General features: G+C 38.3%; 1 protein-coding gene across 8 annotated transcripts in view; it reads left to right on the top strand.

Moving 5' to 3' along the window:
- Mid1 (midline 1) overlaps positions 1 to 27,618 on the top strand; it is a 381,084-nt gene that overhangs the window by 317,263 nt on the left and 36,203 nt on the right. For all 8 annotated transcript variants that reach the window (XM_087600601.1, NM_001431606.1, NM_001431607.1 and 5 more), the window contains 2 exon segments: positions 20,305 to 20,412; positions 24,951 to 25,099. In XM_087600601.1, coding sequence (XP_087456727.1) covers positions 20,305 to 20,412; positions 24,951 to 25,099 — 257 coding nt within the window.

The raw sequence follows: 27,618 nt of genomic DNA, 5'->3' as shown, positions 1-27,618 counted from the left end.
ATATATATATATATATATATATAAGCTAATAAAGAAATGAGATAAGCCAGTCCTGTTGTTGCATATCTGTAATCAAACATTCACAAGACCAAAACAGAAGGACTATGAATTTGAAGTCATCCTTGTCTACATTGTAAGTTTTGGAACAGGCTGGTCAACACAACAAAATGAGATGGGGGAAAAATATGAATTAGAATGCATATATAACTGAACTACCCAGATCAGGTGATAATAAAAGGTTAGTGTTTGGAATGACAGATTGCTGTGGAAAGTCTCAGTAAATTATGCCCAGCAGATCTTCACAACGTCTCAGGAAGTGCACAAACATATCAGTCCTGCCAGTAGGATCAGAAATGTCTTTTGAAGTATTCTTCAATCTTTGGTCATTAGCCATTGTTGTACTTACCCCGATTTCTTTGAGAGGATAAATTTACTTCCTCTAAAGAGTTGTTTTTCCTTCTTCAAAGGAAGTTTAACACATGTGTACAAGACCTAAATAATACCAGAGAATCAATATTTTATTATAATTTAATATTAAAACATTTGTATGTCAATGGATACCATTTAATAGATGACACATACCAGAAATTTCAAAAATTTTGCTTTCAGATTCCAATTTAAAATGTAATTTATTTAGATCTGTGATTTTAAGTTGAACTTTAAAGCAACATTGAAATGTTCAGGAGAACTTTCTACAGTATTTCTAAATTTAATTCAGGAGACTTAACAGAAAGCTACTTAAGATTTTGGAATGATGAATTTGTTAAAGCTTTCATTTAATCCCTTTATGAATCTGAAGTGATCATAAAGTAAATTAAAGATGAAATTTATAAATATATAGTTTAAAATGTTCTAGGAATTTGATGGTAAAATATGAGCAATGATTTTCTGAGGTGAGCATTGTCTAGAATAACGGTGTGAGTGTGTTTTCTGAGGTTATAAATATATCCTACGTCTTTGTTGTGTTGTTCATGAATATATGTTGACATGTATGAGACTATTTGCCTTGTTTAAAAAAATAACTTAATTAGTTGATTTCTAGATGGAATTGATTAATGAAGTTGAGTCTAGTCAGCTTAAGTTAATCAAACACTGATTTAAGGCCCTCCTGTGAGTGGTTGTGTTTGGTTTTATAAAATGTATTCAGTTTTATAAAATGTATTCGATTTATAAGTTGATAATGAGATTTATTTAAAAGCTTAAAAACTATATAGTTAATGACTCAGATAGATGCATTCCTTCTACAAGAATTCCCATGGTCTCTAAGTCTATGTTTAGGGCTTTCCTACTTGGCAGGATTCCCTGGGAAGCATGCCAGGCTTCCTAACATGCCTAGCAAATGGTATAATATCTGCCAATGGCTTTTGATACACTAATAGCATTTTCCAAGACATCACCTGCATCCTTCTGTCTGCCCTGCAGGACTGGCTAATTTGCATAAGTCTGCATGCCAGATAAATTGTCACCCCAAAGAACAGAAAGGGACCCTTCTTGAAAACTTTAAACTCAGAAAATATGGTTCTGCAATGACAGACTTCAATGGACACGGATCTCTGCACACAACTTACGGATGATATACATGCCTGCCAGACCTTTGCCCAAGCTGAGGAATTTGGCACAGGATGAGGACAGAGGATCAAATTAGAAAAGCAAAAAACTGTGAGACAGCTGTCCATCTGGAGCATTCAGAACCATGAAGAGAGGCCACAAAAGGTCTTTCTAACCCCTCATTGTAAAACTATATCTTTTTTTTTCTTTTTATTCTTTAGATCAGTACTTCTCGACCTGTGGGTCATTACCCTTTAGGGGTCAAATGACTCTTTTATTGGGACCACCAAAGACATAGATATTTATATTATAATTTGTAACAATAGCAAAATTACAATTATGAATTGGCAACAACAATAATTTTAAATTTGCAAGTTTTCAGGTCACCACAACATGAGGAAATGCATTCAAGGGTCATGGCATAAGGAAGGTTGAGAAACCCTGCTCTAGATAGTCTCACAAACCTCTCTTGCCATTCAATCTGATAACCAGAATGAATGGTGTTTGAAAAAAAAAACCTCTTTTTTTATCTTTATTAACTTGAGTATTTCTTATTTACATTTCGATTGTTATTTCCCTTCCCAGTTTCAGGGCCAACATCCCCTTAACCCCTCCCCCTCCCCTTCTATATGGGCTTCCCATCTACATCCTCCCCACATTACCACCTTCCCCCCAACAATCACGTTCACTGGGGGTTCAGTCTTAGCAGGTCCAAGGGATTTCCCTTCCACTGGTGCTCTTACTGGGATATTCTTTTGGAAGAACTATTTGATACATGGAGAGAAGTTAAAATGACAGTAGTCTAAAAACGACTTACTCAGATTAAAGTACGAAACTCTCTTGATCCTACACACAAACACACACAAACACACACACATACACACACACACACACACACACACAGAGAGAGAGAGAGAGAGAGAGAGAGAGAGAGAGAGAGAGAGAGAGAGAGAGAGAGAGAGAGACTCTGAATCAACAACCAAATGATATCCCAAATCCATAAGGCTTGCTTCAGGTATCATCATGGGTATGATGGTAGCATCTGTTATTTTCAGAGAGAAACAAGAGCAACCCCGTTTCCTCTTACTTTTATTTCTTTGCTGCTAGGACTGTTGCAAAGATCTCTCGAAACCACTAGCTTTGGAATCAGCCTGGAATCTGATTGCATAACAGTCTTAATTGTTGGCAAAATCAAAATACATACTTAAGAAAAGTGCCATAGTTCTCAGCTTATATTTAGGGTCTGCATGGGTGAAGTATGGGCTTGTTGGGTCTTGGTGCAACTTAACTTTTCTTTAAGCATATTATATAAAGGGTACCAAAAGGATGTCATTCTAAAGAAAGATGTGTTTTTCCTCCATGCATTTGCCATCACCATAACCTATTAATGTGAGTGAAACAGTGGGTGCAGATAGACAGTAGCAACAGATGCTACTGTATAGAAGACATATGCAAATGCTAGCCTGAAGTCAACCTCTGGCTACTAAAGAAAAGGATCACATTAATGTTTGCAGAATCATATGGTTTTTTCCTTCTGCTTTTCATGAAATAGTCTTAAAGAATTCCTCTTGTTTGTGGTTTCAAAAAAATTAGGACTATGCCAGTGAGGCTTGCCTTTAAGGGTTCTATTAAACAATAAGAAGGCTTTGTTCTTAGCTATAAAATTAAAGCAAGCAGTGTTTCCACTACCTGGCAGGATTCCTTCCCCATCCCCTACCTAACCTTGATCCTCACACACTGAACAGATCCTTCTCTTTCCCAGGAAGGGAGGTGAGAAGGCAATATCTGCCAGGGATGTATTTAGAAATATAGGTGACCTTTCAGATAATAGAGGGATTAAACAGCTAGGAAACGAGGAAAGGAGAAGGAGGGAAGGAGGGAGAGAGGGAGGGAGAGAAGAGATAGATAGAATAAAACATAGATGGCTGGACAAAGGAACAGAAACAGAGAGAGATATGAATGGACAGACAAATTTTGAGATTGAAATTTCTTCAAGTGCTCCTTAACTCAAGTTTAAAATAGTCGTAGGGCAGATCTTCAACTTTCACAATAATTGCTCTGGAAAGTCCGTAATAATGTCACAATGATTTGAAATGATAGAAGCAAGGTGTCTCTAGATAAGAAAATATACATGCACACACAGGCGCATACCCACACATGTATGCTTGTTTTACACACCCAGTGTTTTAGTCTGGTTTTCTACATTCTATGTTTTCTTTCCCAGGAAGATTTACTGGCTATTGTCCAAATATAGACAAATTAGGATTTGTGAAACACAAATACACACATGTGGATTGTGGCCCGGAAATAGGGACTGGCCCTGGTCAATACAGAAAGCACTGTCAGATGTAATAGGCGTTTAGCCTCATATTTAGTGCCAAGGTACTGAAGCTACAGAGCAAATCTGATAAATGTAACACCAAACTCCTTTTAGTCTCCTCTAAATCTGAACATATGAAATGATTATAAGACAAATTCTTCTCCAGAGCTAGTCTTAAGAAGAGTCTATTGTGTCTATGATTGTCAGTGCCTTGTGCATGTTCAACTTGAAGAATATGATCCCTTTAGTGTGGATTTTTCTCAGCCTCTCCTAGAGAATTCCAGAGGGGAGTGAATCCATCATGCACTCTCAAAAGCCATGGACTCAGCCCTGATGAAACATGTTAGTTAAATCCTGTGCTCCCTTCCTTTGGTCTGTAGTGTTTCTGAGAGTTGCCTGTTGTCTCTAGTGGCTCGGAGTGTGCTTGGTGCACTTTGTTGTCTTCATATCTTTCCTTGTCTACTACTCCACTTCCCACTGATATTGCCCATCCAGCATCTTTTCTTCCATTCTGCCCTCCTACCATTTTTCAGGGTTATCAATGTCAGGGACAGAATCAAGATGGAATGATCGTATGAGTCCTTTCCCTGATGGTGGCCATAGTTCACATGTCCAGTTTCTACAACCCACCCTCTAATTGGTTGTATTTGCATAAAAATAGATACTAAATCTTGAACAACAAAGATATTCAGAAATCAATCTGCACTTCTGTCCAGATTCTAGAAAGGCAACAAACAAATGAGAGGTTATATAGATAGTAGTTTTGGATTTTTCATAATGTTAGAACTATGCTTATCTTCATCCAATTGTACTTCCAAGTTGAAGTTTTATAAGTAATGAGTGTGTCTGACTCACTGGAAGAGCATGGGCTAGTTCTCATTCTAAAGAACGTCACATTGGAGAAGATAGCAATTACACTTAAGTAACGCAAGCCTGAATAGAAATCCGACTCAGTATTTCTCCATTACATTACCATACAGGAGTCATGGCACAAACAGGAAAGAAAGCCACTTACCAAAATGACAAGTGTAAGTGAAAGTAATGAATGTGTACTACAGACTAAAAATTTCCTCTTTCCCTTTGAAATAGCTTCCTTTCTCCGAACTGTGTTGCCTCTATCTTTTCTTTAACTCAACAAGCATCTGTAAGTTATTTTCACCTCCCAAAAGCTGATTTTACTAAATACATTTGTTGAAGAATTCTTAAAAGAATGTTACTAATTTTCAGAAATTTTATGAGAAGGGTTTGATAGGCATAATTGTGCATGTCAGTTTAGCAGTCAGTTTTTTTTTTCATTCTCTGTGCCCAGCCCAAACGGAAGGGTGTAGAGCATTTGTTTTCTAAAGAGTGTAATTAATAAGCTAAAGGAAGGAAGGAGATTATTGTTTTTGAATGAATTATGAGCAACACCTTCCATTCTGTGGCTTCATTTTGAAACTGCTTTCCATAAAGTTTCCATTCAACAAACAAAAATGCCTGTGCCATTCATGCCAAGAATGTGAGACTGAAGGCTGAAGTCAGCTTAGTATACCCTAGGGAATAGAGCGTAGTAGGGTCAACAGTTACTAAATCTGCAGGACATAATGGGGAATGTCAAATCCAGGTAGCAATGGAGTATTGTCAGCTTCAAATTAGAATCCCATTAATTTAGTAATTGCAAACTTTTCATGATTAGAAGGAAAACAATTAGGATATGCAGAGTACCTGCTATCTTCTAGATTTTTCACAGATGTTGTCACTGAAACTAACCAAATAAGGGAATATTTTTCAAGAAATTCTATGCATTTTTCATACTTTTTCACTCTAAAGTTCATGTTCTGTTCACTATGCTGAAGGATAGCAAACTATGACACTAGGATCCAATCTTACTTGTCATCTTCTTTTGGTAAATAAAGATTTTTTTGGCACACAGCCACATTTAGGTGGTTACACATTGACTATGGCATCTTTCAAGAAAATAACAAGAGTTGAATACATACAACAATGGAGTCCATCTGGCTCATAAAGTTAAAATATTTACTTTCTACAGCTTTCCAAGCAATGTTTCTCGACTCCTGTTCTACACTACTGAACAACCTTCTCAGCCCATCCTGTCTCCTAACTCAGTTGCATAACAAACAACCTTTATGCGACATACTTGGGATTTTAAAAACACCTTCCGAAATTCTAGAGTTAGTTGTGATGCTAACATGGCTTCCTGAATTATTGAGCTGATGAACAATGCAGATGGATTGATTAATGCTACCATCATTTAGGAAGACAGAATAGGGTAATTGTTCCTAGTACCCATCATTTTCATCCTATATGAACATTAAAAAATAAACTAAAGTTATTTAGAGTGGATATGAATATAGAATTTATATGTGTGAAACAAACCCAATGTTTTTTCATGTAGTAACTCACTAGTTCTTGCCAGCACACCTGAAGAACTGTTGTGAGGATGGTTCTGTATCCTGTTGTGTGCTTAACAGTATTGCAGTTGCTATGGGAGCTAAGAATTTATGTTTTCTATATGGAGACTGGGAACCTGGAAAATGAATACTTGATGTAGTTAACCAGGAAAGTACAGCTAGTTATGCACAAAGACCAGATAATTCTATACAAGCAAAACATCTCAAGGTCCTGAGCTCTCAACGGTCCTTTTCTAAATCTTTAGGTCTTTTTTAAAAATATTTCTGCTTATTTGAAGATTTACTTTAACTGAAAAATAAGCAATAGTATCAACACTTTGAACAGACATGTCCTGTTGTACTACCCTTGGGAGTGGAACTCCCTTGTGTGAAGTTTCAAAGTTTTAGGCATTGACAGTGGCATTTTTTGGTGGGCAGTTTTATTGCCTTGTTACATTTGTATTTCATTTATAGGAATTTTATTGTTCTACTTACTGTAGAGTGTAACCATTTTAATGGCATCTTATGGTCTTGTTTATCCAACAATTGAACTTCATAATCATAAAATTCCAAGAAAAGTTTTACCATGATAATACTGAGGATAGTTTTTTAAGTCCATAGCAAATATACAACAAATACTTTCTGAATATTTGGTTCATAAGTACAGTTGATCTGTTGTGGGCCAGCAGATTTTCTACAATGATAGCTTATACTTATAGTATCGCTACTGTTACTTCACACACACACACACACACACACACACACACACACACACACACACACATCACTCTAGGAATATATCTCATGTTTTAATGAAAAGCCACTGTTGGAACTGAAAAAAGTTTTAATAAAAAAAATAGTAAATATTAATCTCTGGACTGTATCTTGGTGATAGAAGGCTTGCTTGGCACATGCAAAGCTCTGGATTTCATCTCCAACATTACCAAAATTTAACAAGTAAATTAACATATTAAACATTAAATCTGTTGCTCTGTGTTGTGTCTTCTGGTTTTTTCCTTCAAAGACAGAGACCCTGGGCCCTGGGGCATCCTCCGCTGACTACTTGAGCTAAATCCACAAGTAGTGAGAGAGTTTTCAGTGTAAAGAGTATATGTAAACATATTAGATGTATTACAGTAATACCGTCTGTGCTTACTCAGTTCTCCTTGGCTCAGTTTTATATACAAACTGAACTATTAGAATCCCTTTCATTGTTCCTTCTGGCAGCTCTGTCTAACTTCTGCCCCAGGGTCTGGAATGTTCATCACAGCTGCCTTTGGCAATAAAAACCAAAGCACCCTCAGATCCTCATATTTCTCTTTGCACCTGGTCAGCAGAGCACAGTGGGGCACAGAGCTGAAGTGCATTCAGTTTTCCCCTCATGCCCTCATCTTACTGGCCAAATATCAGTTTATCCACATTGAAACGAACTCCTTTAGTGTGTTTCTTTTCAGGTTAAATGGGATACCTGGACCATAGTTTTTAAATACTACTATCCACTTTAGAAGCAAATGCAGATTCCAAGTTACAAATGATTAGTATACAGAGATAAATGCTTTGGAGTCCAAATAACAGTATCTACAGAACATCGTATATGAATTTTGCAACCTTTCTCTGGGTTACCTTAATTTAAATCAGTATGGAATGACCCAGCTTTTGATTTTGCCTTAAGGACTGATTTTTAGACAAATATACAGTGTAGATAACTGGGTTTAAAACTCCCAGATGGAAAGGTTAACAGTCTTAAAGGAAAAGTGTAATTGTTTAGTGGTGTAGTGGTGCAGTTTGAAAATTGCACTAATTGCGGGCCAGTTCCTAGGCTGCACAATCTCAGGGGGGTAACCATTTTTTTGTAGAATTCCTAGTGCATTGAGCAATGTTCCTTTCTCCCTGAATACTCAGAAGTAGAATTTCCTGTCCCTGACACATTGGCTTTATCCTGTCCCAGGCTTACTTCAGTGTTCCTTCTGTGTACAAACAGGAAGCCATCTATCAAATGAGTATATCCTTTTGGCAGGAAGAATTGGGAGGTTCTGTTTGAAAGCCTGTAGGTGGCTAACTCATTTCAACCAGGCATTGTCAAATGAGGGGGGAAAAAAGAATGTCTCTTGAGTCCTGTTAGACACAACAACAGATGCTGGTGTGAAAGCAAGAGTAAAAGGAATCTTTATACACTGCTGGTAGAAATGCAAAGTAGTGTATTCATGATGAAGCTCAGTTTGAAAGGTGTAAACACACACACACACACACACACACACACACACACACACAACTTCTGGTCATTTACCTATAGGATTCTATGTCCTACCATAGAGATACTTACACAGCCATTTTTATTGTTATACTATTTACAGTACTCTAGAATATAGAATCAGCCTAAAGTTTCATTTACAAATGAATGCATTTAAAAAATGTGTACATACACATATTGGTACATACACATAATTGAATTTTACTCCACCACAAAAAGAACGGAGACTTAACATTTGCAGGAAAATGGATGGGCCTGGAGATAATCAGAGTGAGTTAAATAAGCCAGATAAAAAGACCCATCACATTGTCCAATGGATAGACATTAACACTTGGCTTTAAAACTTAAAAGTAAGATCTTTAGCTAAAAGAAAAATAAATGATAAAATACACATTCGTTCAGTTTTACCTATGAGACATGACCAGACAGTTTCTTCCCACTGATGTTCCTTTGTACAAGTTTCATGAAATATTTCTAAAGATTTTAAGGCCACACTTGTGTGAAAATTAATGATGTTTATACTCTGTACTATACATCTTATTTAGCAGTTAAATATAAGTCAAAAGAGCAAGTTTTAAGACATAATAGAAACCATTTACAGACTGCTAAAGAACATTCCAGTGTCTCTGTAATTAAATCCCTTTAATGTTTATACATTTGACAAAAAAAATGTCAGCTTTACCCCACCCTTTCTGTAAAATCTTATAACACTATTAGACCATAAAACTTAGCAGGAGGATTTATTTTATTGGGCACTGCTAATGGGCTGACCTGGAAAAAAATAGTTAACCCATTTATGTTATCATTGACTAATGTACGAAATTATGTATATTGCTATTAAGGAAGGAAATTTCCATGCTGACAGCTGATATGGAAGTTATAATCAATTAACAATGTGAGGTAGACACTAAAACAGAAGAGAAATGCTCAGTGCTGAATTTGTCATTTGATTAAACATTCATGTGATTGAATCACATTAGACATTAGGATTGCCTTTTGCACTTACTTTAGTTTTCAGTTTTCACACTTCAATGAGACTGTGATGGTCTAAGACACAGCAAGATGGCCCTGTGAATGGAAAAAATGGGTCAGCAAGTCTTTATGGGCAAGACACTTCTCCTGTGCCTTGATTATGTAATATTCATTTCTAGTTTACCCTTCCTGCCACGAGAATACTTAGGACAACTGAAAATTCACCAAATAGGTGGAGCCTATTATCAAGTTTACTATAATTATGTTCTATCAAGTCTATCAAGTCACCATGAGCACTCAGTTTATTCTCTCTCTCTCTCTCTCTCTCTCTCTCTCTCTGTCTCTCTCTCTCTCTCTCACACACACACACACACAGCACAGACACACACACAGACACACACACAGACACACACACACACACACAAGAACATAATCTTAATCAAATCCTAAAGTTAGTCATCATGTAGGTCCCATTTTTCTTGCTTTTAAGAGAGCAAAGGCAGTTCTTAAGAGGCTGCTGTGAAAACAGCTGGCTACTAGGTGCTTGAATCATATGCCTGCAGTCCCATTCCTGAGTCTACCACATTATCTTCATCCTGTTGTAACTTCTACACAAAAGAAGCAGAGTATTAGCAACATATCTCACCTCAGTTTTGTACAATAGGGTAGCACATTTTTTCAATGCTATCTGGGAATGGAATTAAAAGGGCCACTGCTTCTTAGTTAAGAATTACATATAAATTGCTGCATACAGAATTGACTGTTATTTGGGGATGTACTGATGCAATTTGTCAGGTGTTAGCCTCTTGGACACAGTGTCCGAAGAACCTCCAAACACCTTGTCTGCATCTTTTGGCTAATTCCCATTTCTTTCCTCTTGACTTGTCAAAGGATTCTCATTTATGCAATAAAATGGACTCTCTTCCCAGGCATGTTTAATCACATTATTTTCTCTAGCTTCTTTCCTATGCACGTCTCAAGTCTCAATCTTAAAATATTATTTATTTCTTGACATAATCAACCTGTTTTGTATACTTATTTTGTTTTGTAAACTTGGAAATAACCATAACTTTGCACTTCTTTTTATTTGTTTTTTTTGTTTGTTTGTTTTACTCCATCTTTATTAAATTGGGGATTTCTTATTTACATTTCGATTGTTATTCCCTTTCCCTGTTTCCAGGCTTCCCCTCCCCATCCTTCCCCCATTACCGCCCTCCCCAACAATCACGTTCCCTGGGGGTTCAGTCTTGGCAGGACCAAGGGCTTCCCCTTCCACTGGTGCCCTTACTAGGCTATTCATTGCTACCTATGAGGTGGGAGTCCAGGGTCAGTCCATGTATAGTCTTTGGCTAGTGGCTTAGTCCCTGGAAGCTCTGGTTGCTTGGCATTGTTGTTCATATGGGATCTCAAGCCCCTTCAAGCTCTTTCAGTCCTTTCTCTCATTCCTTCAATGGGGGTCCCGTTCTCAGTTCAGTGGTTTGCTGCTGGCATTCGCCTCTGTATTTGCCATATTCTGGCTAAGTCTCTCAGGAGAGATCTTCATCTGGTTCCTGTCGGCCTGCACTTCTTTGCTTCATCCATCTTATCTAATTTGGTGGCTGGATATGTATGGGCCACATGTGGGGCACGCACTTAATGGGCATTCCTTCAGTGTCTGTTCTAAACTTTGCCTCCCTATTCCCTCAGAAGAGTATTCTTGTTCTTGTACCATGAGGTAGTGAGAAGAAGGTATATCCTTTTGTTTTAGGATAGAATGTTCTATAAATATCTGTTAAGTCCATTTGGTTCATGACTTCTTTTAGTCTGTCTACGTCTCTGTTTAATTTCTGTTTCCATGACCTGTCCATTGATGAGAGTGGGGTATTGAAATCTCCTACTATTATTGTGTGAGGTGCAATGTGTGTTTTGAGCTTTAGTAAGGTTGCTTTTATATATGTATGTGCCCTTGTATTTGGAGCATAGACATTTTCAATTGAGAGTTCATCTTGGTGGACTTTTCCTTTGATGAATATGAAGTGTCCTTATTTTTTTTGATGACTTTCGGTTGAAAATAGATTTTATTCGATATTAGAATGGCTACTCCAGCTTGTTTCTTCAGACCATTTACCTGGAAAATTGTTTTCCAGCCGTTTTCTCTGAGGTAGTATCTGTATTTGTCTCTGAGGTATGTTTCCTGTAGGCAGCATAATGTTGGGAACTCATTGTGTACCCAGTTTGTTAATCTGTGTCTTTATTGGGGAATTGAGTCCATTGATATTGAGAGATATTAAGGAATAATGATTGTTGCTTCCTGCTATATTCATGTTTAGATGTGAGATTATGTGTGTGTGCTTGTCTTCTCTTTGTTTTGTTCCAAAACAATTGGTTTCTTGCTTTTTCTAGGGTGTAGCTTGCCTCCTTGTGTTGGGCTTTACCATTTATTCTGCTTTGTGAGTCTGTATTTGTAGAAAGATATTGTGTAAATTTGGTTTTGTCATGGAATATCTTTGTTTTTCCATCTATGTTAATTGAGGGTTTTGCTGGATACAGTAACCTGGGCTGGCATTTGTGTTCTCTTACAGTCTGTATGACATCTGTCCCGGATCTTCTGGCTTTCATATTCTCTGGTGAGAAGTCTGGTGTAATTCTGATAGGTCTACCTTTATATGTTACTTGATGTTTCCCCCTTACTGCTTTTAATATTCTTTCTTTATTTTGTGCATTTGGTTCTTTGGCTATTATGTGACAGGAGGAGTTTCTTTTCTTGTCCAATCTATTTGGAGTTCTGTAGGCTTCTTGTATGTTTATGGGCATGTCTTTCTTTAGATTAGGGAAGTTTTTGTCTATGATTTTGTTGAAGATATTTACTGGTCCTTTGAGCTGGGAGTCTTCACTCTCTTCTATACCTATTATCCTTAGGTTTGATCTTCTCATTGAATTCCTGGATTTCCTGTATGTTTTGGACCAGTAGGCTTTTCTGTTGTACATTATCTTTGACAGTTGTGTCGATGATTTCTATGGAATCTTCTGCTCCTGAGATTCTGTCTTCTATCTCTTTTATTCTATTGGTGATGATTGTATCTACGGCTCCTTGTCTCTTACTTTGGTTTTCTTTATCCAGGGTTGTCTCCCTTTGTGCTTCTTTATTGCTTCTATTTCCATTTTTAATTCCTTCACCTGTTTGATTGTGCTTTCCTGGAATTCTTTCAGAGATTTTTGTGTTTCCTCTGTATAGGCTTCTACTTGTTTATTTTTGTTTTCCTGCATTTCTCTAAGGGGGTTCTTCATGTCTTTCTTGAAGTCCTCCATCATCATGATCAAATATGATTTAAAATCAAGATCTTGCTTTTATGGTGTGTTTGGACATTCAGAGTTTGCTTTGGTGGGAGAATTGTGCTCTGATGATTTCGTGTAGTCTTGGTTTATGTTGCTTGGGTTCCTGAGCTTGCCTCTTGCCATCACGTTTTCTCTGGTGTTACATTGTCTTGCTCTTTCTGACAGTGGTTAGACCATCCTATAGGCCTGCATGTCAGGAGTGCTGTAGACCTCTTTTCCTGTTTTCCTTCAGCCAGTTATGGGAACAGAGTGTTCTGCTTTCAGGCGTGTAGTCGTTCCTGTCTACTGGTCTTCAGCTGTTCCTGTGGTCGTGTGTCCTGAGCAGGGCAGGCAGGTCACTTAGAGCAGAAAAGTTGGTCTTACCTCTGGATTCAGGCCTGAATTCGCTCCTTGGAGCTGGGTTTCAGCTTTCTGTAAGGGCAGCAACCAGAAGGACCTGCCCCACCTTCTCTTGGGTCCCTCTACACAGGGGGCCAGATTGCACTAGGCGTTTTCCTCTAGAGTCAGAAATGTGGGCAGAGAGTAGTCTCCTCTGGCTTCCCAGGCATGTCTGCCCCTCTGAATGTCTAGCTCTCCCTCCCACAGGGTTTGGGTGCAGTAAGCTGTATGACTGGGTCCCTTCTGATCCGGGCGCAGTCTGGACCACAGTTTTCCTGCAGTTTGAGTGTTCCTATCTTCCTGTTCCCAGAGGCCCTATACAGTTTCCTCTTGGGGCAGGGATGGGGGCAAGGGTGGGCAGTCCTGGCGGTCTGTCCTGCCCTGCATTCTCAAGAGTGCCCACTTGACTGGGCGATGAGCTCTCTCTCCCAAGGGGTTTGGGAGCAGGGAGCTGTGGGCTGGGATCAGCAAGGTTCAGGCCCCAGCTAGAAACCGGAATTTTCCAGTCCCAGAGGAATTTTGCCTTTGTGTGTCCTGAGTCCACCAAGCAGGTCACTTGGAGGAGAAAAGTTGGTCTTACCTCTAGTCTTGGGCCTGAATTAGCTCCTCAGAACTGGGTTTAAGCTCTCTATGGAACAGCAACCAGAAGGACCTGCCCCAACTTCTCTGGGGACCCTGTGCACAGGGGCCCCAGATGGCTCTAGGTGTTTTCCTCTAGAGTCAGAAATGTGGGCAGAGAGTAGTCTCCTCTGGCTTCCCAGGCCTGTCTCACTTCTATTTTTTATTGGATCTTTTTTATTTACATTTCAAATGTTATTCTCTTTCCCATTTTCCTGTCCATAATCACCCTTTCCCCTCCCCTTCCACTTCTTCTATAAGTGTGTTCCTCTCCCCATCCATCCCCGATTCTTGAACCTCCTATATTCCCTTACACTTGGGGTCCAACCTTGGCAGGACCAAGGGTTTCTCCTTCCTTTGGTGCCCAACAAGGTCATCTTCTCCTATATATGCAGCTGGAGCCATGGGTCAGTTCATGTATAGTCTTTGGGTAGTGGTTTAGTCCCTGGGGGCTCTGGTTGGTTGGCATAGTTGTTCTTATGGGGTTGCAAGTTCCTTCAGCAATTCTTCCAATATGGGTCCCATTCTCAGTTCAATGGTTTGCTGCTAGGAGTCACCTCTGTATTTGACATGCTATGCCTGTGTCTCTCAGGAGACAGCTATATCTGGTTCCTGTCAGCATGTACTTCTTAGCTTCATCAATCTTACCTTGTTTTGGTGGCTGTGTATATATATAGGGGCCACATCTGAAGTAGGCTCTGAATGGCCATTCCTTCAGTCTCTGCTCCAAATTTTGCCTCCATATCCCCTCCTATGAATATTTTTGTCCCACCTTTTAAGAAGTAGTATAGCATCTGTACTTTGGTCATCCTTCTTTTTGAGCTTCATGAGGTCTGTGGATTGTATCTTGGGTAATTCGAGCTTCTGGGCCAATATCCACTTATTAATGAGTGCATACCAAGTGTGTTTTTCTGTGATTGGGTTACCTCACCCAGGATGATATTTTCTAGTTCATTTCATTTGCCTATGAATTTCATGAAGTCATTGTTTTTGATAGTTGAGTAATACTCCATTGTGTAGATGTAGCACATTTTCTGTATCCATTCCTCTGTTGAAGGGCATCTGGGTTCTTTCCAGCTTCTGGCTATTATAAATAAGGATGCTATGAACAGAGTGGAGCATGTTTCTTTGTTGTATGTTAGAGCATCATTTAGGTATATGCCCAGGAGAGGTATAGTTGGGTCCTCAGGTAGTAAAATGTCCAATTTTCTGAGGAACCTCCAGACTGATTTCCAGAATGGTTGTACCATTTTGCAATCCCACAAACAATGGAAGAATATTCCTCTTTCTCCACATCATGCCAGCAGATGTTGTAACCTGAGTTTTGATCTTAGCCATTCTGAGTGGTATAAGGTAGAATCTCAGGGTTATTTTGATTTCCATTTCCCTGATGACTAAGAATATTGAACATTTCTTTAGGTATTTCTCCGCCATTCACTATTCCTCAGCTGTCAATTCTTTGTTTAGCTCTCTATCCCATTTTAATATGGTTATTTGGCTCTCTGGAGTCTAATTTTTTGAGTTCTTTGTATATTTTGGATATTGTTATTTTTGTTGTAAGAGGTGAAATTATGTTTGTGTGTCTCTTCTTTTGGTTTTGTTACAAGGGATTATTTTCTTGCATTTTCTAGGGTGTAGTTTCCCTCCTTGTGTTGGAGTTTTCCATCTATTATCTTTTGTAGGCCCGGATTTGAAGAAAGCAATTGTGTAAATTTGGTTTTGTCATGGAATATCTTGTTTTCTCCATCTATGTCATTTGAGAGTCTTTCTGGATATAGTAGCATGTGCTGGCATTTGTGTTCTCTTAGGGTCTGTATGACATCTGCCGAGGTTCTTCTGGCTTTCATATTCTCTGGTGAGAAGTCTGGTGTAATTCTGATAGGTCTACCTTTATATGTTACTTGACCCTTTTCTCTTACTGCTTTTTAAATTCTTTGTTTTCTGCATTTGTTGCTTTGACTATTATTTGATGGGAAGAATTTCTTCTCTGGTCCAATCTATTTGAAATTCTGTAGGCTTTTTGTATGTTCATGGGAATCTTTTTCTTTAGGTTAGGGAAGTTTTCTTCTATAATTTTGTTGAAGATATTTACTGGCCTTCAATCTCTTCTCTACCAAGTATCCTTAGGTTTGAACTTCTCATTGTGTCCTGGATTTCCTGGATGTTTTGTCCTAGGAACTTTTTGCATTTTACATTATCTTTGATGATTGTATTGATGTTACCTATGGTATCTTCTGCCCCTGAGATTCTCTCTTCTATCTCTCGTATTTTGTTGGTGATGCTTGCATGTATGACTCCTGATCTCTTCCCTAGGTTTTCTATCTCCAGGGTTGTCTCCCTTTTTTCTTTCTTTATTGTTTTCTTTTCAATTTTTAAATCTGTGATGGCTTTGTTCATTTCATTCACCTGTTTGGTTGTGTTTACCAGTAATTCTTTAAGGAATTCTTTAAGGGAGTTTTATGTTTCCTCTTTAAGGGCTTCCATTTGTTTACTTCTGTTGTCCTCTATTTCTTTAATTTTATATTCTTCTTAAAGTCTTCCTCCATCATCATAAAATATGATGTTAAATCCAAATATTGCTTTTCCAGTTTTTGGATATCCAGTATATGCTTTGGTGGGAGAACTGGGTTCTGCTGATGCCAAGTAGTCTTGATTTCTGGTGCTTAGTTTCTTGTGCTTGCCTCTTACCATCATGTTGTCTCTGGTATTAGCATGTCTTGCTGTTTCTAAAAGTGGCTTGACCCTCCTACAGGCCTGTGTTTCAGCACATCTGTAGACCTGTTTTCTTTCAGCAGGATCTGGGAACTGAGAGCTCTTCTCACAGGTTTGTAGGCACTCCTGGCAACTGGCTTTCAGCTCTTGGTGCAGGAAGAAACTCTAAGCATCTTGCCCGACTGCTCCTAAGTCCCTGTGCCCCAGGGGCACAGATGGCACTAGGCAATTTCCTCTTGGTTCTGGAATGTGGGCAGAAAGTATTTATCTCCTCTGGGTTCTCAGGAGTGTCTGCACTTCTGAGGGTCCAGCTCTCTCCCCAACCTGATCTGGGTGCAGGAAGCTGTGATACGAGTTCAGTTCAGATCTGGGCGCATGCAGAAACCAGTTGGTTCCTGCCACTCACTGCTTCTATATTCCTGTATCCAGAGGCACTCTGCTGTTTCCTCTTGGGCCAGGAATGTGGGCAGAAGTAGGCAGAAGTGGTGGCCTTTCCTAAGGTCTCAGGATTGTCCACACTTCTTGGAGTTCAGCTCTCTTCTCCACAAGATTTGCGTACAGGGAGACTTTGTATTTCTTATAACACACCATATGTGCAGCAATTGGAGTGCTGCCTAATATTGTGGAGAAGCCCAGGAATTGATTTTGAATGGATGGATGGATGGATGGATGGATGGATGGATGATAACTATTTGAACGTGCTTCTTTGAAAGGAGGCGTGGCAGTTGTGTTGTAAGCATAGTCAGGACTACAGTCTGTATGGCATTGGCTAGGGCACATGAAGTTTCAGATAACAAATTGGGACTTATCAGGAGAGAAACAATATGTTCTTGGTTTTTCGACTTGAGATTGTCTCTAACTTGGGAGGAATTAATTAGAGAGAGTTGGAGCTAGTACTAAAGACCAAAAGCAAACCATAAGGAAGAGATGACATCTTTCAAGAAGAAAAATGCTGCTGTGACTCCAGCTAGATATAGAGAAGCTATATATGCTAAGCACATGGATGAGGTTCAAAGAGAGATAAGGCAAAACCAGCTGTGCTTCTAGATTTCAGGATGCTTGCTTGTCAACATACTTGACACCAGTTGCAATGAGGAAGATGGCATGGGGTAGACCTGGTTTTAAGCTATATTCATATTTTTCCCAAGGAATTGATCTATAGTAATTTTTTTCAGACTACCCAAAGGCATTGAGATTTGATTACCCATTTCAATGTGGTCCAAATACAAGATGCCCCCTTTATCTCTATTCCATACTTGACTGTAGTTTCTAGACAAAGAAAGAGATTGATTGATGACCCAAAAGTGGAAGGAAGTACATATTGAGGAAAGAAGTTTTAGGGTATGGTTTTTGCATGTTCAGAAGACTCCACATAGAACACTTCCATCAGCCATAATAATTTCTTTGTCAAAAGCTATGGATCAGGAAGGAAAGCTAAAATAACACTCAAGACCTGCACCTTTCCAAACCAAATGTGAAGAAGAAACGCCTGATGGATGATACCTACCACCTCTGCACTCAAAAAAAATTCAATCAGATTACTAATTCCTTTGTGAGGTAACATGATACAATAAAACTATGGAAAACTTCATTGTAGTGAAATAATTTCAGAAATGCAGGATATTATCCAACTTCTTTTCTTCTGCCTGTAGGAATTAAAGAATGTCACAGTTAACAGAAATTTGGAACTTAACAAAAGTAGAAAAAACAGATTTAACTTTTCTTGATTCTAAGAAAAGCTCAGCTTGCATTCTTTAAAAATGTGGCTCAAAATTGACATCCCGTGTTTCCAATTTTTTTGAAAATATTGCTTTGATTCAATGGTGATTGTTCTCAAGTTTCTCAGAATATGTTTGGGTCCTCAATCTAGAACTCAGTCGACTTTTTTTTTTATTTTAGTAAAGTCAACCAATAGACCATAAAAATTAAATCTCTACAGCTGGATTTTATGCTACTATGACTACTGTGGGATACTTTTTCTAACTGCAATAACTCAAATTTCAGTGTGTTTTGAAAGAGGGATGGATCAATGAAGAGGAAACGAGAGTAATGGAGCTTCTGACTCATTTAGGATTCTGGATAGCAGTAGTTATCTATCTGAACAAACAGACCAGTCATGGTAGAAGATGAAGCTCAGATACTGAAGCTGACCAGGATGGACCATTATGACTAACCAGTTTAGCGGTGTTCGTGTTAACTATACATCTTGCAAGAACCTGCAGAGGTGGACACAGGAGAAGGTCCTGAAACCTCACTAAAATGTTGTCAAGAAAAGAATCACAATCATTGCTACAGTCCAGACATCTCACATCCTTCATAATAATATGTTCATGTCATCAACATGGCCCCCTTCTTTTCACAGCCTAGTTGTAATAGTTACTAAATTATGTTGAGATGAAAGGGAAAGATAAGATGTTTGTTGAGAGTCAGTTTTAAGTAAATATTTCAAGGGAAAATTAAATTTACTTAGAAAGTCTCTAGGGGAAATAGAAATGATACCATAAAGTACTGGTAAGAGAAATTGAACCCACTCATTACCTTCCCTGAATTATCAGGCTGACTTCTAAATTCTGTAGCTGTCAATCAATGCCTTTTTGTCTTTGTTAATTAGACAAACATTTAGCTAATACCTCTGTGATAGTTTAAAACAAGGCACAAAGTCCAATGATTTGTTATAGATGGTTGGTGACCATTGTCTTCTCAATAAAATATGTTATCTTTTTGTGGCATCTGTTAATGATCAAGAATAAAATTCAAGGAATCCTGGGCCTCTTGAAAGTGGACATAGTTTCGGTGAGCCATAATGACGGTGTTTATCCTGAACCAACAGTACTACTTCCAGTTTATCTCATTTATAAAGAATGAAATTATCCTAGCTCAGTACCAAGAACTCATAGCTGGGCCTTGTCCTCTTTTGAAAGATATGCTAGATTCATCAGTGCCACTATCATCCTATGAAACTTTACAGCCCCTCCTGTAACTTTACTAAAGTAAAAAAATTGTGGATGTTATCTTTATCTTCCACAGCTGGGATTTCTGGGTTGCTGTCAGTGAATAAGCATTTCAGTGTGGTCATGAGGTGGAGGAAATACCATGTACATGGTATTTCCCAAGCATAGTTGCCAGGAATGAGCTAATTGTAATTCTCCATCCCATACAATGTATCTCAAATTTTCAAACACAAGGTTTTCTGCATTGATCCATCTTTATGTGTGGACGTTCATTTGTACAACCTCTCTGTGTAAATTTATATTAGGAATAAGTTTAAAATTAGGTCATAAGATCAATAAAGCATCAAGCCATCATTTTGTGATTTGATCTCTTACAGGGAGTAAACCCAAAGTTCAAAGTTTAAAACCTGTTAAAGGAATGTATAATGTAAGTTGTAATATTGTTTCTAGGAAATTTCTCTAAAGTATATTAAGAATAATTTGTTCTGAATAAATTAATAAGAGTAAGTGGTGTTTAAATTTCTTTTTCAATTTTATCAAGACAGGAATTATAAATGTACTTCATTTCACATGTCAATTCCCAACTACATGATAATGGCAATCTGTATATCATGTTAGGAAATGTTCTAAGGCTGAGACTAGCTTAGCTTAGTGTTATAACAGGATTGTATTTTCTAAGGATATAAGTCAGGCAGGTATGTACAACCTCAATTTGCCATCCTTACAAATAGTTGGAAGAAGAATTAAAATGTAAGGTGTATACTTAGAGATCACTAGAAGTGTATTAGTCTACATTGGAAATATCAATTAACTGAAAGCCAAATGAATGCCATTTTATTTATCCTGTAGGTCAATGCATCCCGTCAAGAAGCCAAGTTGACAGAGGAATGTGATCTTCTCATTGAAATTATTCAGGAAAGAAGACAAATTATTGGAACAAAGATTAAAGAAGGCAAGGTATGATTTCATCAACAGAAGGGTTTTGTATTTCTCACCCAGAGAATATATACTTTCTCTCCAACATCTGCCACTTTGAAAAAAAAAACACTTCCTGTATTTGCCATAATCCTGTTTTAATTATCTGCCCTGGTCCATTTTGTGTTGCTGTAGTAGAATATCTGACACAGAATAGTGAAGAATGAAAAGAGAATTATTTGGCCCATAGTTCTAGTGATTGAAAATTCCAAACAGCATGGCACCATGTTTCATATGTGCCCCTGGAAGTAAGTTTTTATCTAGAATCTGTTGATATATTTCCACCTAGTGCATCCCCATTTATCATGTGGACTTGTCTTTTATTACTGCCATCTTCTAGTTTCTCAAATGCCTGGTTTCCTGCAATTTTTAATTGCTAGTATGTATAAGGAAGATAATTTGCTATTGTCATATGTTTGCTTACAAAGATCAATACTCTATATACCCATATACATTTCTTTAGAAAATTTCTTTTTAATGTTAAATTAACAAGTTATACTTGTATATATTGTTGAATACAATGTGATTCTATGGTTTATGAATAAAATGTGTAATAATTTAATCACCTTAAGTAACATTCATCACCTCAAATACTTATTTTTGTGGTGATAAATTCTTAAATTTAATGTTCTATTAATTTGGAAGTATTTGGTGTATTTATAAATATGTGCAATGTATCTCAAAAATTAAAAAAAAACTCTCTTCTCCTGTTTAATTGGCTGTGTACTCTATTGTATTTCTATTGTGCTATTACAAATTACCAGGTTGGGGATTTAGCTCAGTGGTAGAGTGTTTGCCTAGGAAGCGCAAGGCCCTGGGTTCGATCCCCAGCTCCGAAAAAAAGAACCAAAAAAAAAAAAAAAAAAAACAAACTACCAAATATTTAGTACCTTCTTGTTAATTATCTTATGGTTCTATAATTCAGAAGCCTGAAAGCAGTCTCATTGTGTTAAAGGCTACATAGGTTAAAGGCAATGTTGGTAAGCTATTCTTGCCTTTTCAAGTTTGTGGAGGCCATCCATGGGCCTTGCCTCACAACTAAGCCATTAATATTCTACCTTCTGTTTCCAACTTCCTATCTACTTCACTAATATGAACCTTCCTGTCTCTCTCTTATAAAGACTTTAGAGATTATGCAGAAATTATCCACGTAATCCTGGAATACCTCAACCTCTCAAGATCCTTAACCTAGACATCTGCAAAGTTCCTTTGGTACGAAAGGTAGCATATTTAAAGATTTCCAAGGTCTAGATGTAGACCTCACTGGAGCCCATATTCAGATTGCAATGACACTTTGACATACCTCCCCAGCAAGCATACTCACTTACACTTACTTAGCTGAAGCTTGAATTTCTTGGCATAGGAGTTCCCTTTAATGAGCTATATGATAGTAGTAAAAAGTATTCCAGTTTGGGCCTTGATTATATGTAGAGTTCATTTTTAGTACCACTCTATCCACTACAAACATACACCATTAATAGATATAGAATACAATGGTACAGAGTGAAATAAGAGAAGCGTTTCTGTGAAGCAGAAATGGGATAAAAGTACAAGGCCACAAGTGTGACTCATGGCACAGGTTTGGTTGAGGAGATGAAAGTATACCAGCAGTTCCAATGCCTGTGCCTAAAAACCACTCTTGATGTCTTGTAGGCAGGATATAGAATTGCTTTGGGTCAGATGCCTTAGCACCACAGAAGGGTTCTCATTCATTATGAGGGACAGGAAAAGCACTGCCAAAGTCTACCTGGTATCATAACTTTGGCAAATTTCAGTAGAGGTTCTGGAACAAGGACATTCTTAAGAGGGCCTGTGCCACACTCATTCTATTATCACACAAGATAGGTTACTGAGAGACACAAAGATCAGATAGGATTCCAAAGTGAAACAGGATTCCAGAGTGCTGAGCCTAAGGGCCTGGTTAGTTGACGGTGACTATAAAACCGTTAGAGTAGACCAAGGAGAGAAAGAAACTATCTTCAGATTCCTTTTCTTTAAAACTGAAATGCTAAGCTCAATTCCAAAGCAAACAAAGAAATCTTCAGTTTCTAAAACTACAGCCAACAAAATCAGCAGCATTATCTTATTTCCAGTGAGATTAGTTTTGCAGAAGAGGACACAGGCTTGCAAAGAAACAGTTCAGAAATAAAGAAATCACAGACAAAAAGGACTCAAAGAAGAAACTCATAGCTCAGAATGCAATAAATAAGTTTTGGAGGTAAACTCATAGACAATTATGCAACAGAAAATGGCTACAGAAGAAATTGGGCAACTGAGTTTTGGCCTCTGCCTGGAGAAGACCATAAATGTAAGGAGGGACAAAAGAGTCTGGGTGACATTCAAGCAGCACAGATATCCATGGATTCAAAGATTAAAGTTAGATTGGTATTTTAAACGCTAGTCCTGACCATACTAGTGATTCATCACCTGGAGATTTAAAATCATTCATTGCTCGTTAAAATGCAAATTAGTGTTGCTCTGCCAATTATAGCTCATTAACTAGAATATTGGAGGATGTGCCCAGACATCTAAAGTTTTCCTTTGAAAGCTCCCCAGCTGATTCTTTTGCATACAGTGTATGAGAATCTCTGATGCCACTGTAAACTGGCCTATAATTAAAAGTATGTCCTATATGGAAGTTCTCTTTAGAACACTGGTAGTTTCACAGGACACTCTCAATTTCCTTTATATCGATATATGCAGTTTGGGGTTTTGTTTTCTTGTTCTTATATATCATCTTTAACTTCCAATATCCTCATAGAGAAAACAGAAAAATATGAAGTTGAAGAGTAGTCATTGTTACATTTGTCCTATGTGTGGTCTCTACTTTATATATTCAAAGGATAAGAGATGGCATGAAATGACTCCAAAAGAAATTTTGACCTCATTTTCTTTTGTGAGAATTATACCAAATGCCTTCAACTTGGCCATGCAATTTAAATTATTCTTTAGTTATATGATTAAATATTCTATACATTTGGTTTATTGTAGACACTGTTAATTTATTTTCCCTTCTTGAATTTTCCCTTCCTCTGGCAGTTTCTAATAGCTGTGTTCTAACATCCTGAATTAGACTGCAGGTCTGTCTTGACCTTGACTATCTATATAATGTTGCCAGAAGCTCTGTTCTATTTGGTGTAAAATGGCATTATTTTTTGTCCATATCCTGATATGGACAAGAACTATCATTATAATGAACGATGTATTTTTACCATGCTTGAGATCACATACTCTTAGCTGCCAAGTTTGGACATTTCATTCTGACTCATTATTTTCATAGATTCTTTCAACCTTGCCTAAAATCATGGGCTCAGCACCTCACAATTCAGCTGTAGTTTCCTTTGTTTGCCATAGTACACATGTGGAATTGGACATTCCCTGGAATTCTACAGATCTGACATCTCCTTCCTTCCTTCCTTTGCTTCAAGATTAGAGTTGTCCTGGGATGATAGTGATGACTTGGAGAAAGCAAAAATTCCTTTAAGTTAGCAGGAATTCTGGAGGGAGTTTGAGCCTGCCTTGTCCGTAAGACAGATTAACCAGGCGTCCTCCCTACCCTTTCACCCAAGGCTATTTTCCATTCCGGAATTATCAGAAAACCAGCCAAAACCTGTCCCCTCTTGTGTAGGTGGGGCCAGTAGGCACGAGGTGATTCCAATTACTGGTCTAATTTTAACTTGGCTCCTGGCCGGAGGGCTTCAGCTTATAGCACATTTCAAACACCAGAGCCTCAGTCAAGTGGCTTACCGTGGACTTATCTTGGCCTGTGAGAGGTTATGGATAATTATGTTGGAGGGTTTTTTTTTCAAGCAACACAGAATTAAGACCTAGAATGGAGATTGCAAAACAACTATGTGTTTTATCCCAAATGGGAAATGCTTATCAAAACAGTTAACTTATCAAGTGAGCACAAAGTGACTGGAAATGACGTTTACAGTGAGAGGAAATGGCCCAGCTGTGCTTTTTTTGGCTTTCTCTCATCAGTTCAATAAGAAAAATATTAATCAATGGGGAAAATGTTCCCCTTCTATTAATTTAATACACAAGTTTTAGGCAGTATGGAAAATAGGAATATCTAATACTTTCATGTCACAACTTTATTACATGGATTACAAAGAATGTTTTATGAAACTTTTTTAACTTAAGACTCAAATTTATACCTATAGAAATGCTTTATTTTCCTAAGGGCATACTGAAAACCTGAGATGGAGTAAGTTCCAGGGTTCCCTAAGGTCCTGAAGTAATTATGTAGGATAGTTGAGGGAAGAGGTTTAGTGACCCTTTGTCACTTGCCACTGAACAACACCTCCCCCCCATCAACAGAGAAGTAATTAGCAATGCAATGCTTCCTCATAAAACAAATTATTAATGTTTCTTCAAGGACAGAAAGTATAAGTTCTGTAATTGTGTCTTCCAGATTTCAATCTCTCTCTTCTTAAACATAAGAGACTGTGCAACTCTGAAGGGTCCATCCCTGAGCCATCTCTCAAGTGTAACCTACCATGCTTCTTTTCTTCTAGGTGATGAGGCTCCGCAAATTAGCTCAGCAGATTGCAAACTGTAAACAATGCATTGAAAGGTCTGCATCACTCATTTCCCAAGCAGAACACTCACTGAAGGAGAATGACCATGCCCGTTTTCTACAGACAGCAAAGAATATCACTGAGAGGTGGGTGCAGGGACAGTTGGGAAGTTTTCAGACTGCTGATTGCTTATGTCTGGGTTTGACTGGTTGGCCTTGCTCTCAAACTGACTCCTTTTCTGTTTGAGATTGATCACCAGAGAGAATAGAAGCTTTTGCTATTTTGCTCCAGTTAAGTGACAAAAGCAAAACAAAACAAAACAAAAAAAATCCTTTCCATAACAGCCTATAGTTCAGGGTCTTTTTATCAAAAGGTTCACCAGTTAGACTAAAATCAACCATTTTGTGTGTGGAGGAGTGCTGGGGGTGGGGTGGTGGTACAGAAACATCATTTGTTGTAATTCTCAAATTTGATCTTATCACGTCCTTATTATCAAAGAATGAAGGTGCAGTCAAAATACATAAAAGGGAAACATGTTTTCCACTGCATGGTTCACTTTTTTAAAGAAAACAACTGCTGCACGGTGTTGTTTCTGTTAGTCCTGTTTTTACTTGACTGAAAATGTTGACATCACCAGAAAAGGCCAAGACTGATTAATGTGGGAGAGAAAGGTCAAATGATCAAGCTCCCACTGCCTTAGTTTAGAATACCTTCTGTTTCTGGGGAGGAAAATTAGAAATGCTGTTACTGGTATAGTGACTTCAGCATTAAGATAGGTGAAGGTTAGTCTTCTCTTGGTACACCGACATGCTTAGTATAGAAATTACTCATTTCCCTGGTCATAGACCCATATAATGAATCCAGCGGATCCCAAGAGAAGGCTGGCCTGTATACAGCCCTTTCTAGATCAATGACATCACAAAACATCACCAAACACTTTGACTTTTCATTTATTCTAGTTCCTTTTTATGCACACCTTTACAGAATTGTGTCATAAAAAGGCCCCAGAAAACTCATTCATCCTAGCCTTTATCCTAAAGCAGACACCACCGTACTGTTTCAGAAAGTAAATTATTTTCAGCTTTGCAGACTATAAGGGATTTATCACAGTTATTCACTGCTGCCTGGGTAGCTCCATGTTAGCCACAGGGAGCAAATAGGTGTGGCTGTTTGCCAATGAGTCCATTCACAAAACAAGCTGCAGGTGTTCCTTTACCAACCCATGGTCTTAGAGGGGAAACATGCCCACCATTGCACCACTTGAATATCTTCAAGGAAAGAGAAAGAAAACTAACATAGGTGCTTGCTTGCGTCAGATTCCATTTTTGCCATGCTCAAAGAGTATATAGTATTTTTATAACCCTGGCCTCTTACTGGTTAGCTGGCTTCACTGTATTCTTATAACTGAGGAAACTTTGTTTTGCAGTTAATTAACTATTTATCTCCCATGAAGGACAGGAATAACTGCTGCCCTTAAGATGCTCTTTTCTCCCTATTGCAAGAAAGACAAGTTTCATTCCTTGTGGCTCCTAGATCTCAAATGTCTGATTCTTTGCACTTCTGATCTACAAACCATGTCCACTTTCTTATTCTTTATTTTCACATTTAAAACAACCTAAAAACTTAAATACAACTACATCCCATTGCATCAAATACAATCTAAAGATGGTTTACATGCAGGTCAGAGACCTACAACTGGGGTCTAACAGTCCATTTCTCTGTCTATGAAAACCAACCTGCACAACCTTTACATCTGTGCAGAGGACCTAGATTAGTCCCATGCGTGCTTCTTGGTTGGAAGTTTAGTCTCTGAGGACCCTTATGAGGCCATAGTTAGTTGACTCTGTTGATTTTCTTGTGTGCTCTTGACCCATCCAGCTCCTAGAATCCTTTTTCCCCATCTTCCACAAGATTCCATAAGCTCCACCAAATGTTTGGTTGTGGATCTCTGCATCTGTTTTCATCAGTTACTAGATAAAGCTTCTTTGATGGCAGTTATTCTAGGGTCCTATCTTCAAGAATAGCAGAATTTTATTAACAGTGTCAGGAATGGGCTTCCACTCATTGCATGGCTCCCAAGGTATGACAGTCATTGTTTGGCCATTTGTTCTATTTCTACTATATCTTTACCCCAGTATATCTTGCGGACAGGACAAATTGTAGGTCAAAGGTGTAGTGTCTGGTTTGGTATCCCAATTCCTCCTTCACTGGAAATTTTACCAGGTTACAGGAGCTGGCCAGTTCTGGCTCCTTATCCTCCATTGCTAGGAGTCTTAGCTAGAGTCACCCTCAGATTCCTGGGAGTTTCCATTGCCCTAAGTTTCTACATAGTCTCAGAGATGCTCACTCCCCTTCCCATTCCAGTTGTCTCTGACAGTATTGTCTTTCTGTTCTCCTTGTCTGCCCCCAACTTGATCCCTCCTGTTCCCATCCCCATCCCCACCCTTGACCAGTGTTACCCGTCTCCCTGGTCCATTCATGATGTTTATTCTAAAATTTCTTTGAATAGTAAATTTTCTTTTCTTTCTTTCTTTTTTTTTGTTTTTTTTTTTTTTTCGGAGCTGGGGACCAAACCGAGGGCCTTGCGCTTCCTAGGCAAGCGCTCTACCACTGAGCTAAATCCCCAACCCCAGTAAATTTTCTTTACCAGGAGAATGCTAAGAAA

The sequence above is a fragment of the Rattus norvegicus genome, chromosome X (assembly GCF_021556685.1).
Source record: "Rattus norvegicus strain SHRSP/BbbUtx chromosome X, alternate assembly SHRSP_T2T, whole genome shotgun sequence".
Classification (NCBI taxonomy): domain Eukaryota; kingdom Metazoa; phylum Chordata; class Mammalia; order Rodentia; family Muridae; genus Rattus; species Rattus norvegicus.
Note: the sequence above shows the minus strand (reverse complement) of the source record. Positions and strands in the feature narration are given on the sequence as shown.